This window comes from Ochotona curzoniae, unplaced genomic scaffold (genome assembly GCF_017591425.1).
Source record: "Ochotona curzoniae isolate NIBS_2020 unplaced genomic scaffold, NIBS_Ocur_1.0 scaffold_4506, whole genome shotgun sequence".
Classification (NCBI taxonomy): domain Eukaryota; kingdom Metazoa; phylum Chordata; class Mammalia; order Lagomorpha; family Ochotonidae; genus Ochotona; species Ochotona curzoniae.
In genome coordinates, this window is record NW_024467119.1 from 53,659,764 (window position 1) to 53,680,535 (window position 20,772).

The 20,772-nt window shown below is 38.6% G+C and overlaps 1 protein-coding gene across 3 annotated transcripts in view; it reads right to left on the reverse strand.

The window, feature by feature from the left end:
* PRDM5 (PR/SET domain 5) overlaps nt 1-20,772 on the reverse strand; it is a 161,514-nt gene that overhangs the window by 25,132 nt on the left and 115,610 nt on the right. For all 3 annotated transcript variants that reach the window (XM_040966830.1, XM_040966831.1, XM_040966832.1), the window contains one exon: nt 9,574-9,659. In XM_040966830.1, the coding sequence (XP_040822764.1) occupies nt 9,574-9,659 (86 nt within the window). The remainder of the gene's footprint in view (nt 1-9,573; nt 9,660-20,772) is intronic.

The following is a 20,772-nucleotide window of genomic DNA, read 5'->3' on the forward strand; positions in this document are numbered from 1 at the left end:
CTTGAATAGCTCCACAACTGAGAGCTAAGAAAATCTCTCAAGTTATAAATTGACTTGCTTTGAGTATTTTGTGATAGTGACAGGAAAAGGACTATGAAACTGAGCTAAAGTATTACTTAATTTCCTTTGAATTTCATACAAAAGAGAGAAGATAACATCAACAAAACATGCAAGAGAAAGGTTCCTGTAAAATTAACAATATCAAGTTTTTATCATTGTTTACTGAAACTTACTTACTCTCAAGTGAAGTGATTTTTCTATCCATGATGCTATGACTGAACAATGCACCCCATATAGGTCACAAGATAGAAATAAACTTCAAAAATGTTCTCCACTACATCTTGCCCTCACATTTAGGCAATAACTAAAGCCTTAGTAATTGAACTATACTTTTCTAATCTGTCTGCAAAATCTTGCTTGCACCTTCCAACTACTCTCAGGCATCCTTAAAGCACCCATGGGATCCTTCTATTTTGCTGTCTGCCATGATCCATTTGACTGTGTCCCCTCTTTTGATCCTGAAAGGGCTTCACCTTTGTCATCACTGTCCCCTCAATGCACAACACACAACATAGAAGCTGACTCAACAGAATTTAGTTGGCCAACTGAGACTAAATGCATGCTCTTCTAAATCTTAAAGAGTTACAATTAGAAACATACCACATTAATCCAAGAAAGTTTCTTTAATCAGGAGTTCTTTATATATGCAGCAGCTCTTTGAAGTTATTATTGAACAGAGTTAAATGGAAACTGCCACAGAGTTCTCTAAGATAAATTCTTTTGCTTCTAATTTTTGAGACATTACATGAGATAATCAAGAAAGACCATGTGTCCTCTTAAGTATTTCCAAGTTACACCACAGGGATTTGATGTTGATTCCTATTGTTCAGAATAATAGCAATAGACATTGGTTACTTCAATATTCTGTAAATAGTGCTTTCAAATTTTTTTTTTTTGCTAATTTTACATGATGCATATACTAAAAGACAGTGAGTTCCAGAGCTTCAAGCAGCTTCTTAAAATGCAGGGCCAATTCCAGCTGGGCTGGCGGCCCCTGAGAGTGATGTGTACATACGGGACATATCCCTTTGCCCTACAGTGCCCCACTGCAGCAGGGAAGCTTGTTCAGTGAAACCAGGACTCTCCTGCCGGATCTGCAGGGTGGAGGGGGAGGGAGAGCTTTCTGGTTTCAGGCAAAGTTGTTTTATCCCTTATTCTTAAGCAGAAGGAGAAAAAGATCACCAAACATAACACAGACAAAGGCTCCTACATTTCTGCAAGAGTAAGGTGGTTGTTTTATTTCCTCCCCTTGGGCATCTGTTGAAACATCCTTACCATGCTCCCAACCAACGGAAAAGGATAACTGAAAATCAGCAGCAGGTTGAGGAGACTCTGAAAGACCAACCAGTTCTGAGTACCGCCCCAGATTTCACAAGAAAGTCAGTTCTGGCCAGTACTCAGCTTGAGACAAAATTAACCGAGAGGATCTGAAAAGACCCAAACTTGGGAGTCACAGGCCTTCGTGAGCATCTCAACATCCCTGAGTCCAAACACTTCCATCTAGGATCCAAAGTTCTTTACAAGCCGTTCTCTGTTAACTCCAGAAGCCCATTTCCTACCACAAACTATACACAATCATCCATCCAAATGAAATTTATTGAAACTCACAGGAATCATGTCCTGTATTATTTAATCATTTATCCCTCATGCTTGTCACAGTCCTGGAATTCAGTAGACTTCACAAACATTTGCAGAATAAATGAATTATCCAAGAGTTCAGATGGGTCAGCCCTTCATGGTCAAAATTTTTAAGTCTTGAAACAGGGATAGGGACTAGTTTTATAGTTATTTCTCTTTAATCATAGAATATTTTGATTTTCAAGTGATTTATATCCTTTTAAATAAATGAAAGAAGATTTAATATTACCTCTAAATAACATCATTATCAGTCATTTCCACCCCAACATGCTATTCTAAAAGGGGAATAAGCAAGACGCTTCATTTAGATTTGGGAGAATAATCCATGGCCCATGCTGTGGCCTGTGAGGTACCGCCTATGTGAAGTGTTCCTGTCGGGTGTATCAGGATGGATAGAGAATGAAAAGGGCTTCATCAGAGGACCGCAGACCTTTGGCTCCCCAAACAGCAAAGTCTTCATGGCCAGATGACAAGATTGGCTGAGACAGACAGAATTTCAGCCATCACCCATAAGAGGAGAAATGCAAAGCAGAAGCTGTGACAGAGGAAGACTATCAGTGCTCCAAGGAGGCACCGTCCTGAACCAGGAAGAGCCAGCTCGGAGCCCACCATCTCAGGTGAGGCTCAAAGTGGGACCGTCCTGAGCCAGGAAGAGCCAGCTCGGAGCCCACCATCTCAGGTGAGGCTTAAAGTGGGATGTGGGAATTTCCTCTGACACTATTTTTTACTTAATGTAATGTGCTCGGTATTCCTCATTCCTGACTGGCTTTAGCAAGGCAAGATCTGTGACATCACAGCTTCACACATTCAGATTTGCTGAATGCACACACTCTTCTCATAAAGTCCTCAGGGAGGAGACATTGCAGATTAAATGTATAATACACATTGAACAAACATCTCTTGAAAGAGAGTGAGTGGGTGTGTAAGATATCTTAACTACATATCTGATCAGTTAATTTGATACACATAATAGGGGTTCCTTCTGTTATCGCTTCACTTTATTCATCCAACAAATCTCACTATGGTGCCAGACACACAGACTTACTGAAGAAGAGGTGAAGGATACAGCTTCTGTCCACATGGAAATCATGATCTAAGCAGAAAATTATAGACAAATTGTACTAATAAGTCTGCTAAGTTCCAAAGCACACATTTGTGCATTTTAAACAACTTCATCCAGGAAGTGTTAAAGCACAAAGTCCTAAATAAAAAAACATCCCCAAATTCTCGTTGAGGAAGCACCACTTAGGACTGACTTTGCTAGATCCCTGCTGGTCCCAACTGCAAGAAAGACACATCTGACAGCCCCAAACATGCACTGTGTGGATTTAATACTGCTCTGCAGCCTGTTTTAGATTCTTGCACTGCTACTAACAACCTATGTAGTATCTAAGAGAAAATGTTACACCACCCCAAAGTCACAGTAATGATAATGTGTACTTTAAAAAAAAAAATGAACATTCTTGGGCTTGGCATGGTAGCCTAGTGGCTAAAGTTCTTGCCTTGCATATGCCAGGATCCCATATTGGTGCTGATTCTAATCCCAGCGGCCCTGCTTTCAATATAGCTCCCTGCTTGTAGCCAGAGAAAGCAGTTGAGGATGGTCCAAGGCCTTGGGACCCCTGCACACATGTGGGAGACCCAGAAGAGACTTTTGGTTCCAGGATCCCGCTTCAGATCAGCTTGGCTCTGGCCATTGCAGTTACTTGGGGGAGTGAATCAATGGATGGAAGATCTTTCTCTCTCTCTTTCTCTCTTCCTGTCTGTATATCTGACTTTCCAACAAAAAAAATTTTTTTTAAAAAAATCTTAAAAAAAAATGAAAAGTTAATTCAATTTCCCTTTACAAACTTTAGTGTTATATAAGTGTATTGATCATCAGGTTTTGAATCTGTACATACCACAAAAATATAATTAAAGCCTTGCAGTTTATACATTTCTGAGCTTCTCCCTTCTTTCAGAACAGTATACCCTTTCAAAAACAATTACTAGTGCTTTATTATTTATTATTATTATTCATAATAAGTTTCCATAGGTACAGGGATTGTCCCCTCCATTTCCCTCCCCCAAACTATTTTCTCTTATACTACTAAAGTAGTATAGTCTTTCAACAACAGTTACAAACCCAACATTCTGTTATTTAGTGTATCATGGCAGATAATCTTAATGTACTCATAGATGAACTCTATAATGGAGAGCAGCATACTGGAAGAGAAGATATGTTGCAGTATACAGCTGTATTCCTGAATTAAAGGAGGACTCCCAATGAAACTGCTAAATATACCTTGATAATTCTTAGTATCTAAAACAAATGAATCTTACTAAGTATATTTTTCTAATAAAATCTTGCTTCCTTTGGTAAGTGGGGATATGGTCTTTCAACAGCTAACTTCTATTCTGGAATGTTTGGGGAGTAATTCACCTCAATATTATCCAGAGATGTCAATCATTTTTAATTATAGAGAATCCTATTTTACAATTAAAATTGGACTTACTCATGACAGTAGATATTGAGTTTAGTGCTTAAAGACTTCCATGGCCCCCATTGGAGTGCCTGGCTTTGACTTCCAGATCCAACTGCTTACTCTAGCTTCCTGACACCGCAGAGCCAGGAAAGCAGGGTTTATGGCACAAGTCATTGGATTTCTGTCTCTCACATATGGAGAATCTGGGCTCTTTCCTAACTCAGTCCTGGCCACCGCGAGCATCTGAGGAGTGAATCAGCAGATGGGCCTGTTTCTCTCTCAGACAAACAAGAAAAAAAATTAAATTGTATTCAGCAATGTTCTTGTTATCTATTATTGCATAATAAATCATTCCAAAAATTTAATATATGATTTTGTTTATTGTTTCATATGTGTTGATTGTTAGATTTTATTTATTTGAACACCTGAAATAACTAATCTTGCAAAGTTCTGTGGAAAAACTGAGACTTGCAAAAGTCCTTGCTTGGAGTCTTGTAGTTGCAGGAAAGTGGCTTCAGCAAAAGTGATCTGAAGTCACACATGGGCCAGAAATAGAAATGCACAGTGCCTTCCTCAAATGTCTGGCACTTCACGTTGGCTGCTTGCGTGCAGTGCCCTCCAGCCTACTCCTGCTCCTTGGGGTCTTCACATGTTGCCTGGTCCCAAGATCGGTGAGCAAATGCTGCAAGACTTGTCATAAGCTAGTATCAGTCTTTACGGACTACCATTTCTGCTGTACTCTCTGGGTCAGGCGAGTGATGACGACCAGCTCATAAACACAGGAAAGCAAATCAGATGTTCTGTATTGTCATAAAATGTCATGATTCACATGGAAATAGGAAAAAATTGATTGCACTGCTTTGAGACTGCTTTTTATAGATTAATCCAACTCATGCTCATTTTAGGTGGGTAGTAATAGTAGCTTCCTCACTCCAAAACACCAGTGTTAGCAAGAGACATAATGAATAAGAATGTAAGTGCCATTACAAAAATCTGCAGAAAAATCAGATTTGATGCCTGAGGCCAGTTAAATTCCTCACATCAGTGTAATCCTACTCTTGTAACTCAAATATAGTGGAACAGAAATTAATTCCACAAGAGGTTTTTTTCTGTTCTCCTATGGGATAATTAACCTATCCCATAAACTTGCCAAGAGGATGAAATTCAATTTATTTTTAAATTTTCACCTCTTATTCTCAAAGCCCATGAAAATCAAGAGAACCAATCATCGTATTCTAGAATGCCTCAGCCATAAGATTTTATTTTAGGAACATCATTTGGCACATCAACAAAGTGTTGCTAATGAAGGAACTTACAATTTTCTTTGCTGGTGATTTTAGAGCTGACTAGCTCCTGAGTGTGGTTACAGAGAGGAGTAGAATGGAGGGCATCGTGCCAAGTGCGTTGGCAATCATCAAAATGATTTCTTTTACAAACAGAAAAAGAAAAGAGTGAAATGGCATTATCATTCCTTAAAAAAAAAGTTTCAAGTGGTCTGAATTTCTCCTTTACAAATGAAAAGAAATAAGAATCCATATTTCATGAAGCATAGATGCGCTAGGCCCAGGAAGCACAAAAGGAGAGAAAAGGCAAAATTGCTCTCTGTCTTAGAGCCAGACACAGTCCTTGTCCCCTGTCCTTGCACTGCACATTAGACACTTGACCTTTGGTCCCCAGCTCTTACATCCCAGTGCCCCAGGTCCTTGGTTTCTGACTGAGCCATGCCATCGGCACTGTGAGATCTCCAGCTGGCAGATCTACTGTGGGATTTCTCAGCCTTTGTAATCAGCTGAACCAGTTCCCCTAATAAATCTCCTGCATCTACATACACATCCATTGGCTCCATCGCTACGGAGAACTCTGAGAAGAATCTAGAGAAAACATGCCTAGAATATCCCCAAGTCTAGTAACTTTCAGAGATCTTGCCTGTCCACTTGAAGCTGTTTAAAAAAGCATTGGTTTCAGGGACCAAAATGCAACTAAAATCTTATCTAAAGAGGACACACTCCCTCCATAGCAAGGGAAAAAGTCTGGGAAGAGGAAGGGTGAAGTAGACATCTATAGAATGAGAAACGGAGGCCAATTTGCAGTGTGGTGGTGTAAGCTGTCACCTGCAGTGCTGGCATGCCACATGGGTAATGGTTCCTATCCTGGCTGTTTTACTTCTGACCCAGCTTTCTGCTAATGGCTTGGGGAAAGCAGCAGAAGAAGGCCTAAGATTTTAGGCCCCTGGATCCATGTGGGAGACCAGAAAGAAGCCCCTTACTCCTGCTTTTGGATTGACTCCTTCCCAGCTACTATAATCATCTGGCAAACGAACTAGCTCTCTGTCTCTTCTCTCTCTCTCTCTCGATTTCAAAAAACAAAAATGTCTTTGGACATGAGGAATGGCTCGAGATTCCAATGACCTAGGAGTCCCCCAGCTGAGTGCCTGAGGCTGACAGGATTATAAGGCTTTGCATTCTGGGAAATCAAACCTCTGTAAAACTCATACCAAAATAGCTTGGATCAATCTGAATCCCCAGACAGAGTCCTTGATTAACTGAAGGAATCAACAGGACACAGTATTAAACTAGAGACGTTGAAACTAAGAAGTAACACTCCTGGGTCTGGCGCAGTAGCCTAGTGGCCAAAGTCCTTGTCTTGCATACACCGGAATCCCATATGACCACTGGTTCTGATCCCAGCCACCTCCTTTCCCTTCCAGATCCCTGCTTATGGTCTGGGAAAGCAGTCGAGAACAGCCCAAAGCTTTGGGACCCTGCACCCACATGGGAGACCTGGAAGAAGTTCCTGGTTCCTGGCTTCAGATTGGTTTTGCTCTGGCCATGTAGGCAACTTGGGGAGTGAATCAGTGGATAGAAGATTGGAAGATCTTCCTCTTTGTATATCTGACTTTCCAGTAAAAATACATAAATCTTAAAAAAAAAAAGAAGTAACATTCCCAAACCCTAGACAATTGAGATAAAAAATAGCTCTAATGAATAGGGATAGAGCAGAATACCCCCGAGTTCTCTTAAGCTGACACGGGCATGATCCGAGGGAGGAGCAGCCCATCTGTCCTCTTCCTCAATGAGTACAGGCAGCAGTCAGTCACTTCTGGGAAGAGAACAACCACCGGGCAAGAGCCTTCTTTGCTCACAATACAAGCCTTCTTAACCTTCTATTGCTAAACCAGGAAGACCAAGCCACCAACTCTAACGGGTGAATCAGGAAACTCTTGGCAACCTGATGTTGGTCAAAGTTCCTCAGTTTAGGATGGGACAGAACTGCCTGCAATGACCCTAAGAAAGGGGCAGAATTTGCAAAGATTCCCCAGGATCCCCAATAGAGATCTGAGTTGCTGATGACCAGAAACATGTCTTATGCCCCAAACCTGTCACTGGTGCTCAGTTCTTAAGCAGGGAGGGCCAGGAAACCCATGTCCTCTTGACCTGTGCTGTCCTAAGGATCTCTCTGTGGTGCTGGAAATATTAAATATCTGAACTGTGCCATATTGAAGGCATAGACACCTGTGTTGATGTACCACTCAAGTGACTATGGTAGCTGAACGATCAAAATTATAAAATTTAATCTCAAAGTATAAATTTAATTTAAGATTAAATTTTATACAGTCAGATGTGGGAAAGACATTGCAACTCCAGGTTGCTCATCAAGCGAGCAGTAGGTGTAGCCCACCAGTGGGGTGTCAGCAGGAATGCTGGGAAAGCTGCAGGCCCACAGCTCAGGTGTTACTTGCACCACTGACCAGACTGACGACTCTCACATGAACAGCCTCACTGCAGAAGAGGTAAACTTATTTCTGGGCATAAATAGTATTGACCTCATTCTATATGCTTCTTTATATTTAATAATAGGCATCCTATAAAAATTATGTGGTAAATTAAAAACAAAGTCCCTATACAGCCATTATCAAGAGACAAAAGAGTCAATAAAGTCACAACCAAAGATGGTTTTGAGGGTAGAAAAGTCAAAAGAAGAGATTAAGAGAAGTATCATGAAAAATCTAGTGAAAACAGTAGACTTGAACAAATAGGCAGTTTCAGTAGATACATGGGAATCCAGTTTTAAAAGTCAATGAAAATGTTACAAATGAAAATCACTCAAAATACAGAGCATAGCGAAGCGAAGAATCAGTGAAGATTTGATGGAACCTTCTAATCAACCTTATGGACAACTTTGTGGCAACTGTTCACATAAAATGGTCACTTCCTGAACGAATCTAATAAACACCTCTTGAATAACACTATTTGTGAAATACTTTTAGACCTTTAAACCATGTGCTACAAATAGTCTATTTTATAACTGATTAGGTATGTTTGAATTAGCAAAGATTCCAGTTCCTATCATTTGTAGAGCCTGAATATGATGTAAGAAACAGAAACCTCTGCTCAGCTGGTTTGCCAGTGAAAAGGCTTCCTCTCTCCCTCACCAAGAACAGCACATCATTTTCTCAACAGGACCTGAATGGTAGCTTTTATTCACTACAGAACCATAGTGGAGTGCTAGAATACTACTACACTGGGAAGATTATGTTTCCTTTCAAGCTTTTATTTCACAACCAAGTTAAAAAAAAAATAAAATAAAAGCCAAGAGAGGACAAATTCAGAATCTCTTTGAAAGGAATTAGGCATGTCTCTTAAATTTGGAAAAAACAATAAAGACAGACTATAAGATCTTTAAAAATGCTAACCTGAAATGAAAAGCACATACGTTTCTCCTGTGCAAAGTGTACATAGAATGTCAGTTGTTCCCTAAACTGCAGAGTTAAGATGTAGGTGGGCAGAGGGTACATTGCTCATCAATCTTAAAAGCCTTCGAGAAGCTTCCCTGTGGAAAGGTCACCTAGCACATGGCAACAATGGTGCGGTGAGGGGCGCTGGCCGCAGAGGACACGGGCCATCCTCAGAGAAAAGATGAAACAGCACTAGGCATGCCTGGAGAGTACTGGCCATGTTCTACCCGAGAACTAAGATGTTTACACATCTACTTTGCAAACAGACTGGCTCAAAAGCATTGTTTAATGGCCAAATGCTGACAGGCTTGACTATATTTAAGAAATAGTCCTGTTACTGATAAATAATCAAAAAGATAATAGCCTTACATTTTCTATCATTGAAATAGTAAAATCCACTTGTTGGATGGTTTGTCACTGGTAACGAGATGTCAAAAGTTGGTTCGCAATTCAAAATGATTCACAATTTTAAAAAACTCAAATTGGCTTACAATTGGTTCACAACTGAAAGAATGGGAACCCTTTGGGTGTTTGGCTTTACTTACCATTGTCTTTTTAAAGTTATCCTCAAATATAAACATATTTAAGTTTAGGCACATCACTTTCATTGTCTCATGTAAAACAAAACGATTTCTTTTAAGCATAGTAATGTTTTCATGATCAAGATAATCTTACCCTGGTGTGGGTACGAATATGCATCTTCAGTCCATCATTTTTACTGAATCCTTTTTCACAGTAAGGGCACTGATACGGACGCTCACCTAGAAACAAAAGAAGTTTCTGTGTAAGAAAGTTGTGTAAAACAGCAGGTCCTGTGCCATCACTCCTTACACATTCCAACACAGGCAGCAGTGCGCACCCACAGTAGCATTCGCCTGTAGAGCGGGCAGAGAGAGCATTCCTAACAGAGTACTCGGAGTACACCATATTCGTCAGCAGGAGTTTTGCTGGAAATTCCTTTTGCTATCTGAACCTAGGTTAGACCTCCTAAATTTAAGGATTTGTTAGAAATATATTACACTCATCAAGTTGTTCTATCACTACTACTCACTGTATGGAGTCTTTATTTATGCAGTTGATCGACAGCTTTCTTTGGATTTATTTATTTATTTATTTATTTATTCATTTACTTGAGAGGCAGAGTGACAGATACAGAAACCGTTTTCCCAGTCCCACCCAGTTGGTCTTCCTCAAGGCTCACAATGACTAGAACTGGGTGGGGCCACAAGGAGCAGCAAATAACTCATTTCAGGTCTCTCAGATGATGGGACGAAACCCATCTAGTTGGGTTGCTGCAGTAGGATCTGTATGGGCAGGAAGCTGGGATAAGAAGTGGAGACAAGTATGAAGCCCAAGTATTCCAACATGACACAGTTGTCTTAATCACTAGGGTAAATGCCTACCCCATGCTCACTTGTTTTGCAAAATAGATTCCATTTACAGAAACTCAAGGAGTTTCAAACTAATTCTATAAAATTGGTTCAACAGAACTACTGGTACTTAAACTAAGTGAAAAAAGATTCATAATTTCTGATACAACCAAATACATTTTAGAAAACATTCCATTTTAGAAAACAGCAAAGATGTTTTGCATTCAAAAAGCAATGCAACAAAATGCTTGCTTTTAGTAAGTGTAAGCTTTGTGTCTTTCCTCCCTTCAGAACCAGTCCTTCTGACTGGTGGTGTGTACTCTTCTGCTTTCCCTTGTCCCATGTGATTGTAGACCTCACTGAGTTGCTCTTTAGCACAGTGAATTCTCTTATTGGGTCAACAGTGAGCTCCTCCTGTAACCACTTTTCACCAAGCCTTTTCTTGTCGTTTTCCTGTCTACGACCATCACTTCATGAAACGAACCATTCCTTCCCTGCGTCTTAAGAGCAACCCAGTGTCAAGTTTCTTGTACTGGTCTCTTGACCCTCACTTGTAACATCTGCTTAAAAAAAACTGCAGTGATGTCCCTGGCAGAGTTTCACTTTCCAGCTCTTCTGAATGAAAACTACCCAGGACACTCCTTTGGATTCCACATTGTTAAATGGGGACAGAACCCAAGCCCCTCCAAAAAAAACAACAAAAAACACCTAAACATGGTAATGGCACCACAAATAGGAACTCACGCCTGGGATGAAGTGCCCGCCTTGCTAATGTCTACAATCTTTGCACTAGGTAATTCAATTTGAAATTCTTGGCCTTGTAGTTATCATTTTAGGAAGTTGTGGTCTTCTTTAAAGGCAACAGAAAAAAGGCTTAGTAGCATCTGGGAAAACAGACTTCTATATTTTAAACTTAAATTATTAATCAACCTTATTTTAATCCTGCATCTATGTTAACACCATCTCCAAACATCCATGCCCACTCAATTTCCCCACAAATGTATCTCATAAACAGCTCATGTTCAATGTTTTAATATCAACTTATGGTCCTTATATCTGATCCTGTGTGTTCTGCATCTTCAGACCTGATAAGGTGTACCAAAGTCACACAAAAAGAAAGTTGGTAACAAGACCGAATTAAATATGGGACTCATATTAAATTCGTGCATTTAGTTATTAACAGAAAAATCTTGGGACCCATCCAAAATACACAGCTTTAGCCATTTTTCCTTTTATCTAGTTTCTAAGTAATACCAAATTCATTTGCTTGATAGTTCTAAAATTTCCTCCCTAAAAATCATGATAAAAATAAACTGATAATATTAGCAACTGCAGTAGTAAGACTACAGCAATTATTATTGAACCTTTAACTGTCCATACGCATGAGGGAAGGGCAAACAGAAAACACAGCAAAAGGCACTGAGGAATAAGAAGGAATGCAATAGCTAATTATGAATTATTTATACGTATGCTGAAAAGATTCTCTTTACTGAGTGAATAAATTAACTTCATGGAGTGTCCACTTGGACTCACCCTTTAAAATTAACTTAAATGTAATAATTATTACGTTTAAATACGTATAAATACATATAAAGCACACTCCAAGATATAGGAACAGGGAAAGACTTCTTAGAAAAGACTTCAAAGCAAAGGCAATCATATCCAAAATGAACAAATGGGACTACATCAAACTAAAAAGCTTCTTACAGCAAAAGAAACAATTAACAAATTGAAAAAACAACCAACAGAATGAGAGAAAAATTTTGCATACTACACAAGTGATAGGGGACTAATATCCAGGATTTACAAAGAGCTTCAGAAACCCAGGAACAGCAAAACAACAAAAACAATAACAACAAAAAGCAAACAAACAAACAGAAAACAACCCTGTAACAGAATGGGCAAAAGAAATGAACAGACATTTCTCAAAAGAACAGATTCAAATGGCTAACAGACATATGAAAAGATGCTCAGGCTCCCTTGCCATAAGAGAGATACAAATGAAAACCACATTGAGGTACCACCTAACTCTAGTGAGACTGGCCTACATTTAAAATTCAACTAATAATACCTGCTGGCGTGGATGTGGGGAGAAAAGCACCCTTCTTCACTGCTGGTGGGAGTGTAGGCTAGTACAACCACTGTAGAAATCAGTATGGAGAGAGCTTGGAAAATTGCAAATAAACCTGCCATATGATCCAGCTATCCCGCTCCTAGGAATATATCCAATAGAAGTGAAATCTATATGTGAGAAGGGGATCTGTAATCCTATATTTGCAGCAGCACAATCTACAATAGCAGACATGGAAACAATCCAGATGTGCATCCAAGGAAGAGTGGTTAAAGAAAGTGTGGTACATCTACTCCATGGAATATTATTCAGCTATTAAGAAGAATTAACTTGTTCTATTTACAACCAGGTGGTCCCAAGTAGAGACCATTATGCTCAGTGAAATGAGCCAATCACAAAAGAACAAATACTATATATTCTCTTTTATATAAGGAAACCAACATGGAAAGTTTAACTCCAATAGTCTATACTGTTTTTTGATTGTTTGTTTGCTTTTCTGGCTGTATCCCATGTGTTTTGATGTTTTTTATTTCAGTTTGGTTCATTCCAAATAATCTCTTTTCTCTAGTTGAATTCATCGCAGGCTCATGAATTACACAATGGCATCATTTTTCCCAGTTCCCTGCTAATGACCTGGGAAAGCAGCAGAGGATGGCCCAAGGCCTCATACACCTGCACCCACATGAAAGACCCAAAGGAAGTTCTTGGCTCCTTTCTTTGGACCAGTCAACCTCTGGTTGTTGGGGACATTTAGGTAATAAAAAATAGACAGGGATTCTCTGTCTCTCCTTCTCTCTCTGTAACTGAAATTCAAGTAAATTAAATCATTAAAAACAAACAAACAAACACCGAGAACATGAACTAAACAATCGAATCTGACCAGTCATCAGAAAGCTCAGGTTAGTTTTTATGCACAGTATTAAATCCACTGAAATAACAGATTTGCTAATAGTGACTATAATCAGCCTTCAGGACTAAAGAACACACAAAATGATTAAGATGATGAGTACATATTTTATCACAATTACAAATCATAATTGCAGCATGCACTCAAGAATTTATATAAACAAGTAGAAGAACTTAGTGAGCAATGCACTTATTCAAAATTCAAGAGATTTGATCACAATAGAAACATCATTTATGAAAAACACCATAATTTTAACTATTCTTTTGTAACTCAGTTTATCTCACAAAACCTATAGAGTTCAGAGACTTTTCATAATTACTGCAACAGATGCACACAAAGAGAAAATATCACTTAAGATGAAATAAAGTAAAAAAAAAACACAGGTCTACAGAATTTAATATCAAAGTTTTACTTTTTACTTTGAGTTTCCTAACAGAAAACAATTCTAGAGACAGTACCATTTTCAAAAAATAAAAGTGTGCATTTACTTCATGAGAAATGCTAGAAGGTGCCATATGTACATTAAAATGTACTATATGGGAATTGTTCATAAGAATGTCACATTTGTCTATGGCCACACCACCCTGAACGCAATCAATCTCATCTGATCTCGAAAACAAAGTAGGGTCGGGCCTGGTTAGTATTTGGATGGGAGAATGTTACATTTGTTTTCCTCAGCTATCAGGGGACTGGCCTATTTTTGCTTTTCTGAAATAAGGGAATCATTATAAAACAGCTAACCAGATTATTTTAAATGAAAATTGAAAGAAAAACTGTAATTACAAAAGTCCCACCCAAACCCTTTTCCAATTTCACCATCCCAACATTTACCTAACGGAGACACTCATAAATTAGAAGTACTCCGCTGAGAGGAGTGAAATGCTACACTGACAAATGGGAGTAGTTCAAGTTCATTCTTGGCACCTTCCTAAGAATTGAAATACGTTTTCCCCCCTGCAGCCAAGAGAGCCACAAAACCCCACTGACCTTCCTGAACCCCACCCTGTTGCTCTTAGAATGTCCCCATTAATCAAATCCCAAAGAATCTCACTGGGTCTAAAGAGGTTAAACCCAAGGACACCACCTTTAATACAAAAACAATGAAATCCTGAACTTGACATTCATGCCCTGAGTATTTACAGATACTGTATTTTTAAAAGTTTACAGAGTGTACAAGTTTAAGTAAGTGAGCACTCAAATATGAAAGTCAAATAAGGGGATGCTTCCTTCTCAAAATATTTCTGCCATTTCAAACACACATATTTTTCCTTGAAAAAAATTTTAAAAACTCATCCTTTTCCTTAAAGGACGGATGCTTTCTCTTACAACATTCTAAGGTTGTAGTACCCTTCCTTCCCTCACTTCAGCCAAGTTGTCAGATCAAACTAGGTGAAGTTCACTGGAAAGAAGCGAGAAAGTGTAGAGCTGTGTGCTCACCAACTTTCCAATTTGAAACAACAAAGAGCTAGATTGCTTGAGGGCTATATAAAAATTTAATTTTACTAACAAAAAAAATACATATGAGATGCAAAACACATAAAAACTGATACGAACTAATGAATAATTTAAAACTACACAAAGCCAGGAAGAGAAAGAGTAGGATCCCCTACAATTACCTAGGAAGAGAAAGTATAAGATGTTCTCATTTTGGCTAATCAGGTGTATAAATGAGTCCCAATACATCTGATTTGTCTGAAAGCAGCAAGGTGCCTTCATGACATTCTCCTTGGGAGCACTGGCAAAATCAAAGGGGATTAGTTCAAGGATAAAGACCTGGACCACACAGACATGGCCAAAGTTTAAAGGTTCCGAACAAGAAACAAAAACTCATCCCTGAATGCTCCACGCAACTATAAAAGGAGGTAAGTGTCCTTAATTACTAATCTTGTTTTGTAGTTCGTATTTTGGTGAGCAAATTACTAGCACTTTCAACCAGCAGTTTTGGAATTTCTACCAGAAATTTCATTTAACCTGGTATTCTTGCACTTAGTGAACAGTGTCTATGCAGTGATCAAGCAGTTAAAACTTAGCTGCTGGAATCTAAGACTTTCCGGTACTTTGAGCCAGCAAAGCATAAGCCAAGAATATACACCTCTGAGCAGTAAGAAATCTGGAAAAATACTTTATATAACCTTCCCCAGCCCTAAAGCACAATGCAGAACTGCAGAAAAAAATCATGGAAAATTGATCTTGGGGGGAAAGATGGTGGCAAAGGAAGAAGAAAATACTTACTAAAGGAAATTAAATCCCCTTTAGCTCTCCTAAACTAAAGAAAAATCTTAATGGTTTCAAATTTAACAGAGATATATTCTCAAAAACATCAAACTCAACAGACAAAGCTATTGAAACAAAGTTGATGAAAATTGCTGACTTGGCTATTTCCACCTTTGAAAATCCCAATGTAACAGAAAACTGAACAAATAATAAAAATATTAGTTTCCAAAATAGTATCCTATTTCAAGTGATCCATTTAGAGTTTCGATGATTATATTATACATTCACTAGGTGATTGTTTACAGGAGTATGTTTCTGGATAGATTTGTTAGCCCTGCTTCTTTCTGTCTCTCTTACTCTAACCTATAACAAATCTTGACATCAGCAAGGTAATTTCTGCAGTAGAATATTGGGGATTTCCACACCCTTGAAAAAAAAGTAAATAATCACACTAAATATGATGCTCAAGAGCAACTCATTTTTTTTTTTTTTTATTAGAAAGGCAGCTACACAGAGAGGAAGAGAGACAGAGAGGAAAATCTTCCATCCAATGGTTTACTCCCCAAGAGGCAACTGCTGCAGTTGAGCCAATCTGAAGCCAGGAACCTCTTCCTGGGTCTCCTATGCAGGTGCAGAGTCCCAAGGCTTTGGGCTGTCCTCCACTGCTTTCCCAGGCCACAGGTAGGGAGCTGGATGGGAAGTGGGGCAGCAGGGAATGGAACTGGTGCTCATGTGGGATCCTGGTGCATTCAAGGTGAGGACTTCAACCGCTACACTATCGCGCTGGGCCCTATAATTCATTTCTTTACAGTTCCTGCACTCAGTGATGCTATTTCCTCTTAGAATATGTGCAGGTGACAGAATATATGATTTGGCCTACTATTAATAATGAGCCATTTAGAATAAAACAGATAACTGAACAAATGCTCTCTCAACCTATAAAGGTCACTTAATTCCTATAAAAACGTGAAAAATGCTTAAATGTACAATTGATATATTTTTTTATTTTGGTCTATTAACAGTAACTTATTAATTACTTAAAATTATTTATACATATAGCTACTGTCTATGAAGATGAACTAGCATTTTCAAAAGAATGAACTCCTTAGAGAAGAAAAACAGTGGCTAAAAACCTAGGTATCATCACATTGTAACAAGCCAATCCTTTATTTTTAAGCTTATCACAAGGATTAGCTAAAAAAATTAAATATTTCTGAAGACAGTGATTTATTACTACATTCAAACTGCATTGTGCAAGGAAGCCTGAACAGAAGGGCCAACACAGCCGGTATCTATTAACGCAGAAAGTTGGTTGGAACTGTAGGCAAGTAATTAACCTTCTGGCCCAGCGCTTTAAAACCCCAAAAGCAGTTCCTAGAATTTCTTTCATAATTTATGAGCAACCGATGGAATTCCTGTCACCGTCTGTGGATTCCCTCACTGAATGAGTCCCGTTCTCGCTGACCCCACGAAGCTATAAAGCCACAGGAGAGATGTGCTCGCTCTTGCAGCTGACCCACACAGTGACACCCCTACCGTTCTAGCCTAGGAAACCAGATGATAAATGACAGAGCTGCTGACCAGACACAGCCCTAAACATTCACCTCCCCGAAGATGAGAGCAGCACGTTGCGCACACACCTTCATTCATGCCAAACAGGCACTGGATGACAGTAAAAATTCATCTACATTTTACAGATGACTGGCACTCAATCTCAAGTTTATGGAAAAAAAAGAAACTAGTGTGCTCACATTGAGAGTAGAAGGTCAGAAAGTGTATCAGGGCAGTGTGAGCACCTGGGATTCAGCATAGGTAGAAATACAAGCGCAAGGCATGAGTGAGTCAGTGGCTGGAGCTTATATGGTCATCACACGTTTGCACTGTGCTACGCACTAAGCAAAGTTTCTCTCAATACAACATTGTGTAGCTGGCACTATTGATATCTTTGTGGGTTTTTTTTTTAATGAGAAAACTAAGTTTTTAATTGCTTAAGAAAGCAGGAAGGCAATATAAATACATTGAGAACTAAAACTTATAATCTGACTCCAGGATCTCAACTCTCTATCTGAACCTGACAGGTGGTAGTATAGTATGCTGGGTAGTTAATTTTGTGGAGGAAACACTTCTCCATAACCAAATTAAGTTCACAGAACACAGGTTAACAAGCCACATGCACATCTTCAAGCCTGAAATTCGGATTAATGTCCTCTATCGGCTGAAGCGCTAACAAGAACGTCTTATCAAACATTATGGGAGGAAAGCATGCGATTCTGAAAGTCATAAGCAGGGAGTTTGGTCAGAAGAGGGGTAGCTGGGCCCAGCGTGGTGGCCTAGTAGCTAAAGTCCTCACCTTGAATGCATTGGGATCCCACATGGTTGCCGTTTCTAATCCTGGTGGCCACACTTTTCCATCCAGCTCCTTGCCTGTGGCCTGGGAAAGCATTCAAGAGCAGCCCAAAGGCTTGGGACCCTGCACCCGCGTGGGAGACCTGGAAGAGCTCCTGGCTCCTGGCTTCGGATTGGCATTGTACCGGCCATTGCGCTCACTTGGGGAGTGAATCATCAGAAGGAAGATCTTTCTCTCTGTCTCTCCTCCTCTCTATATATCTGACTTTGCAATAAAAATAATTAAATCTTTAAAAAAAAAGAAGTGGAGTAGCTGGAACTCAAATTGGCACCCTATGGGATGCCAGTGCCATAGAGGTTGGATTGGCCAGTTATGCCACAGGGTGGCCCCACAAATCACTGCATTTTAGCAGGACAATTGTTCAAATAAAGGCTTTGACTAGATAATCTCAGAAATTCCTTTCTATTCTAAAAGCCAAAATATTTTTATTATTTTTCAAATTGACGAAAGCAGAGGTCAGGTTCTCATTCTAATCACAGAATTATGAAGAATGAGGAGAGTTTAGAAGGTGGGTATGGTGTTTTTAAGAAATAACAGCTTCAAAGTCAATGGGAAAAAAAATCAAATTTTTGCAGACTTCCCATGAGCCTCAGAGAACAGAGGCAAGGGACACCAAGGACATTGCAGCAACAGAAGGAGGCTAAGATGCGTCAAGTTGGCCACCGAAGGATAAACCCATCAAAACGTCAAGGAATTGGACCATCATTAGCAAACCTCCATACAGAAACAAATACTAAGATTCCTCCTAGAACTAACAATCAGGTGTGTATTTTTGTCTTAGTCTTCAGTGAATTACAAAATATTACCTATATTATGAAAATTGAAATGAAGGAAACAGACATGCTGTTGCTATACGAGACAGGAAATGCTGAATGATAACAAGCAAACTGTACAGACAGTAAGTAAATAAGAAACATAAACTGGAATCACAAGACTGTTATTTGATGTCCTAAAAGAAGAAAACTGGTCTCTAAATTACTGCTGAACAGTTTGAATGCATAAAAAAAAAAATGAAACAGACTCCAACAAACCAGGGAAAACATTAAAAAACTAGTAATACCATAAAAAATCTCATCACATTTAAGTTCTAAATACCAATCAATAATAACTTCCCAGAAACAAACAACAAAGACCCTTACAAACTGAAGCCAGTCATCATTTTCTTTGCATGTTAATGCCCATTACAAAGATGACTCGACTAAATGAATATGTGAATGTTAAAAAAAATAAGCAAACAAAATCCAAGTACCTTTCATTTGATTCTAAAATATAAAACTTTCAGGACTGAAATAAGACTTTTAGAATTTCATTTCCCATTTTATACTGAGAAGCTTGGGAAGCCCCAGCTATGACCAGGATGTCTGGGAAAACTTTCTCAGCTGCACTTCATTGGCATTGCTACTCTCAGTTGATGTCTTTGGAATAAACAGCCTTGCTTACTCTCAATTACAAACACTCAGATGTAAGGAAACAGGAGACAATAGTACACTGAAAACCACATACATTCACTCACAAGCTATGTCAGGAGCACAGAATTAATACATAATGCACACTTCCCATAATCTTTGAAGAGTCCCTTATAAGACTAATATTGCAACATATTTGCCTCCTCATTTTGTTTCCCAACATACTCTTTCATAGGCATTTCTTTTTCCTGACCAACTAGAGTATAAGATACAGACAGATTTCATACCTAATGGTGAAAGTTATGCACATAATCAAAATATAAGCTTACCGTACATTAAATATTTCATCAGAATAAAATTATAGAAAACATAAATGGAAAATGTCATATGTGTACAATAAAGACGTTATCATTTAACAATTCAGTGCAGTTCCTATATACTGACTATAATCAATGCATTAAGTACAACTGATACACTAAAACATAATATAGTACTAATTCACTTAGAGCCCTTAAGACTAATATAAAGATCTTTAATTCTTAGCAAATATATATTTCAGTTTTTGTAACCCATCTTCCTCATTTTTAAGATTTACTTTCATTTACATGAAAGAATATTGAAAACAGAGAGGAAGAGACATAGAGAAAAAGATGTTCCATCGGCTGGTTCTGCTGGATCATTCCTCAAATGGCTGCCAGTGGTGGGCAGTGCCAGATCAAGCCCAGTAGCCAGGCCCGTTGTCTGGTTTTCCACATGAGTGCAGGGGCCCAAGGACATGGACCATCTTCCACTGGGTCCCATGTATATAAACTGACAGCTGGATCAGAAGTAGAGTAGGCTGTGGTTTACTCCATTGTATCAGCCCCTTTCTCATTTCGTATCATGCTAATTGATTTATATTAGTATCATTTGAGTATCTTACATAAATAATCCAATTTATGAATATAACTCAAAATTTATTTAACTAATTCACTCAATGTTGGATTATCAATTTTGATTTTAAGTTTCTGCTATTATAAACAGTTCTAGGAAGAAGACAATACTCTTTGTAGAAAGCAAATTTTATTGCTCATAGTGCTTTGGATTTAGAAATCAAGCAGTTATCAAACTTACAAGCCTTAAACTCAAGGAAAATTTCTGATCTAACAAAGCAAATCAAATTTATGAAAGTTTTTTTACAGGTCACCATATTTAATTTCAAGAAATAAATTAGTGTGACACACATAGTTCACAATTCAAAACACCATCCAAAATGATTTTTCAACTAAGCTCTTCTTTTTTAAAATAAGGCAATTACTCAAGAACATAGCCATCTACCAAGTGAATAAACAATTCCATGATCATAACTTTGATAAATACTGTGGAATTAAATCAATTTTTTACCAATGATCCAGTAAGACCTTGCTTATAATATTGATTCAAGAAAAGTGTAGCTATTTCACAGTTTGAGATCTTGATCAAGTTGGGGAAAAAGGAAGGCATGAAAAATGAAAATTCTC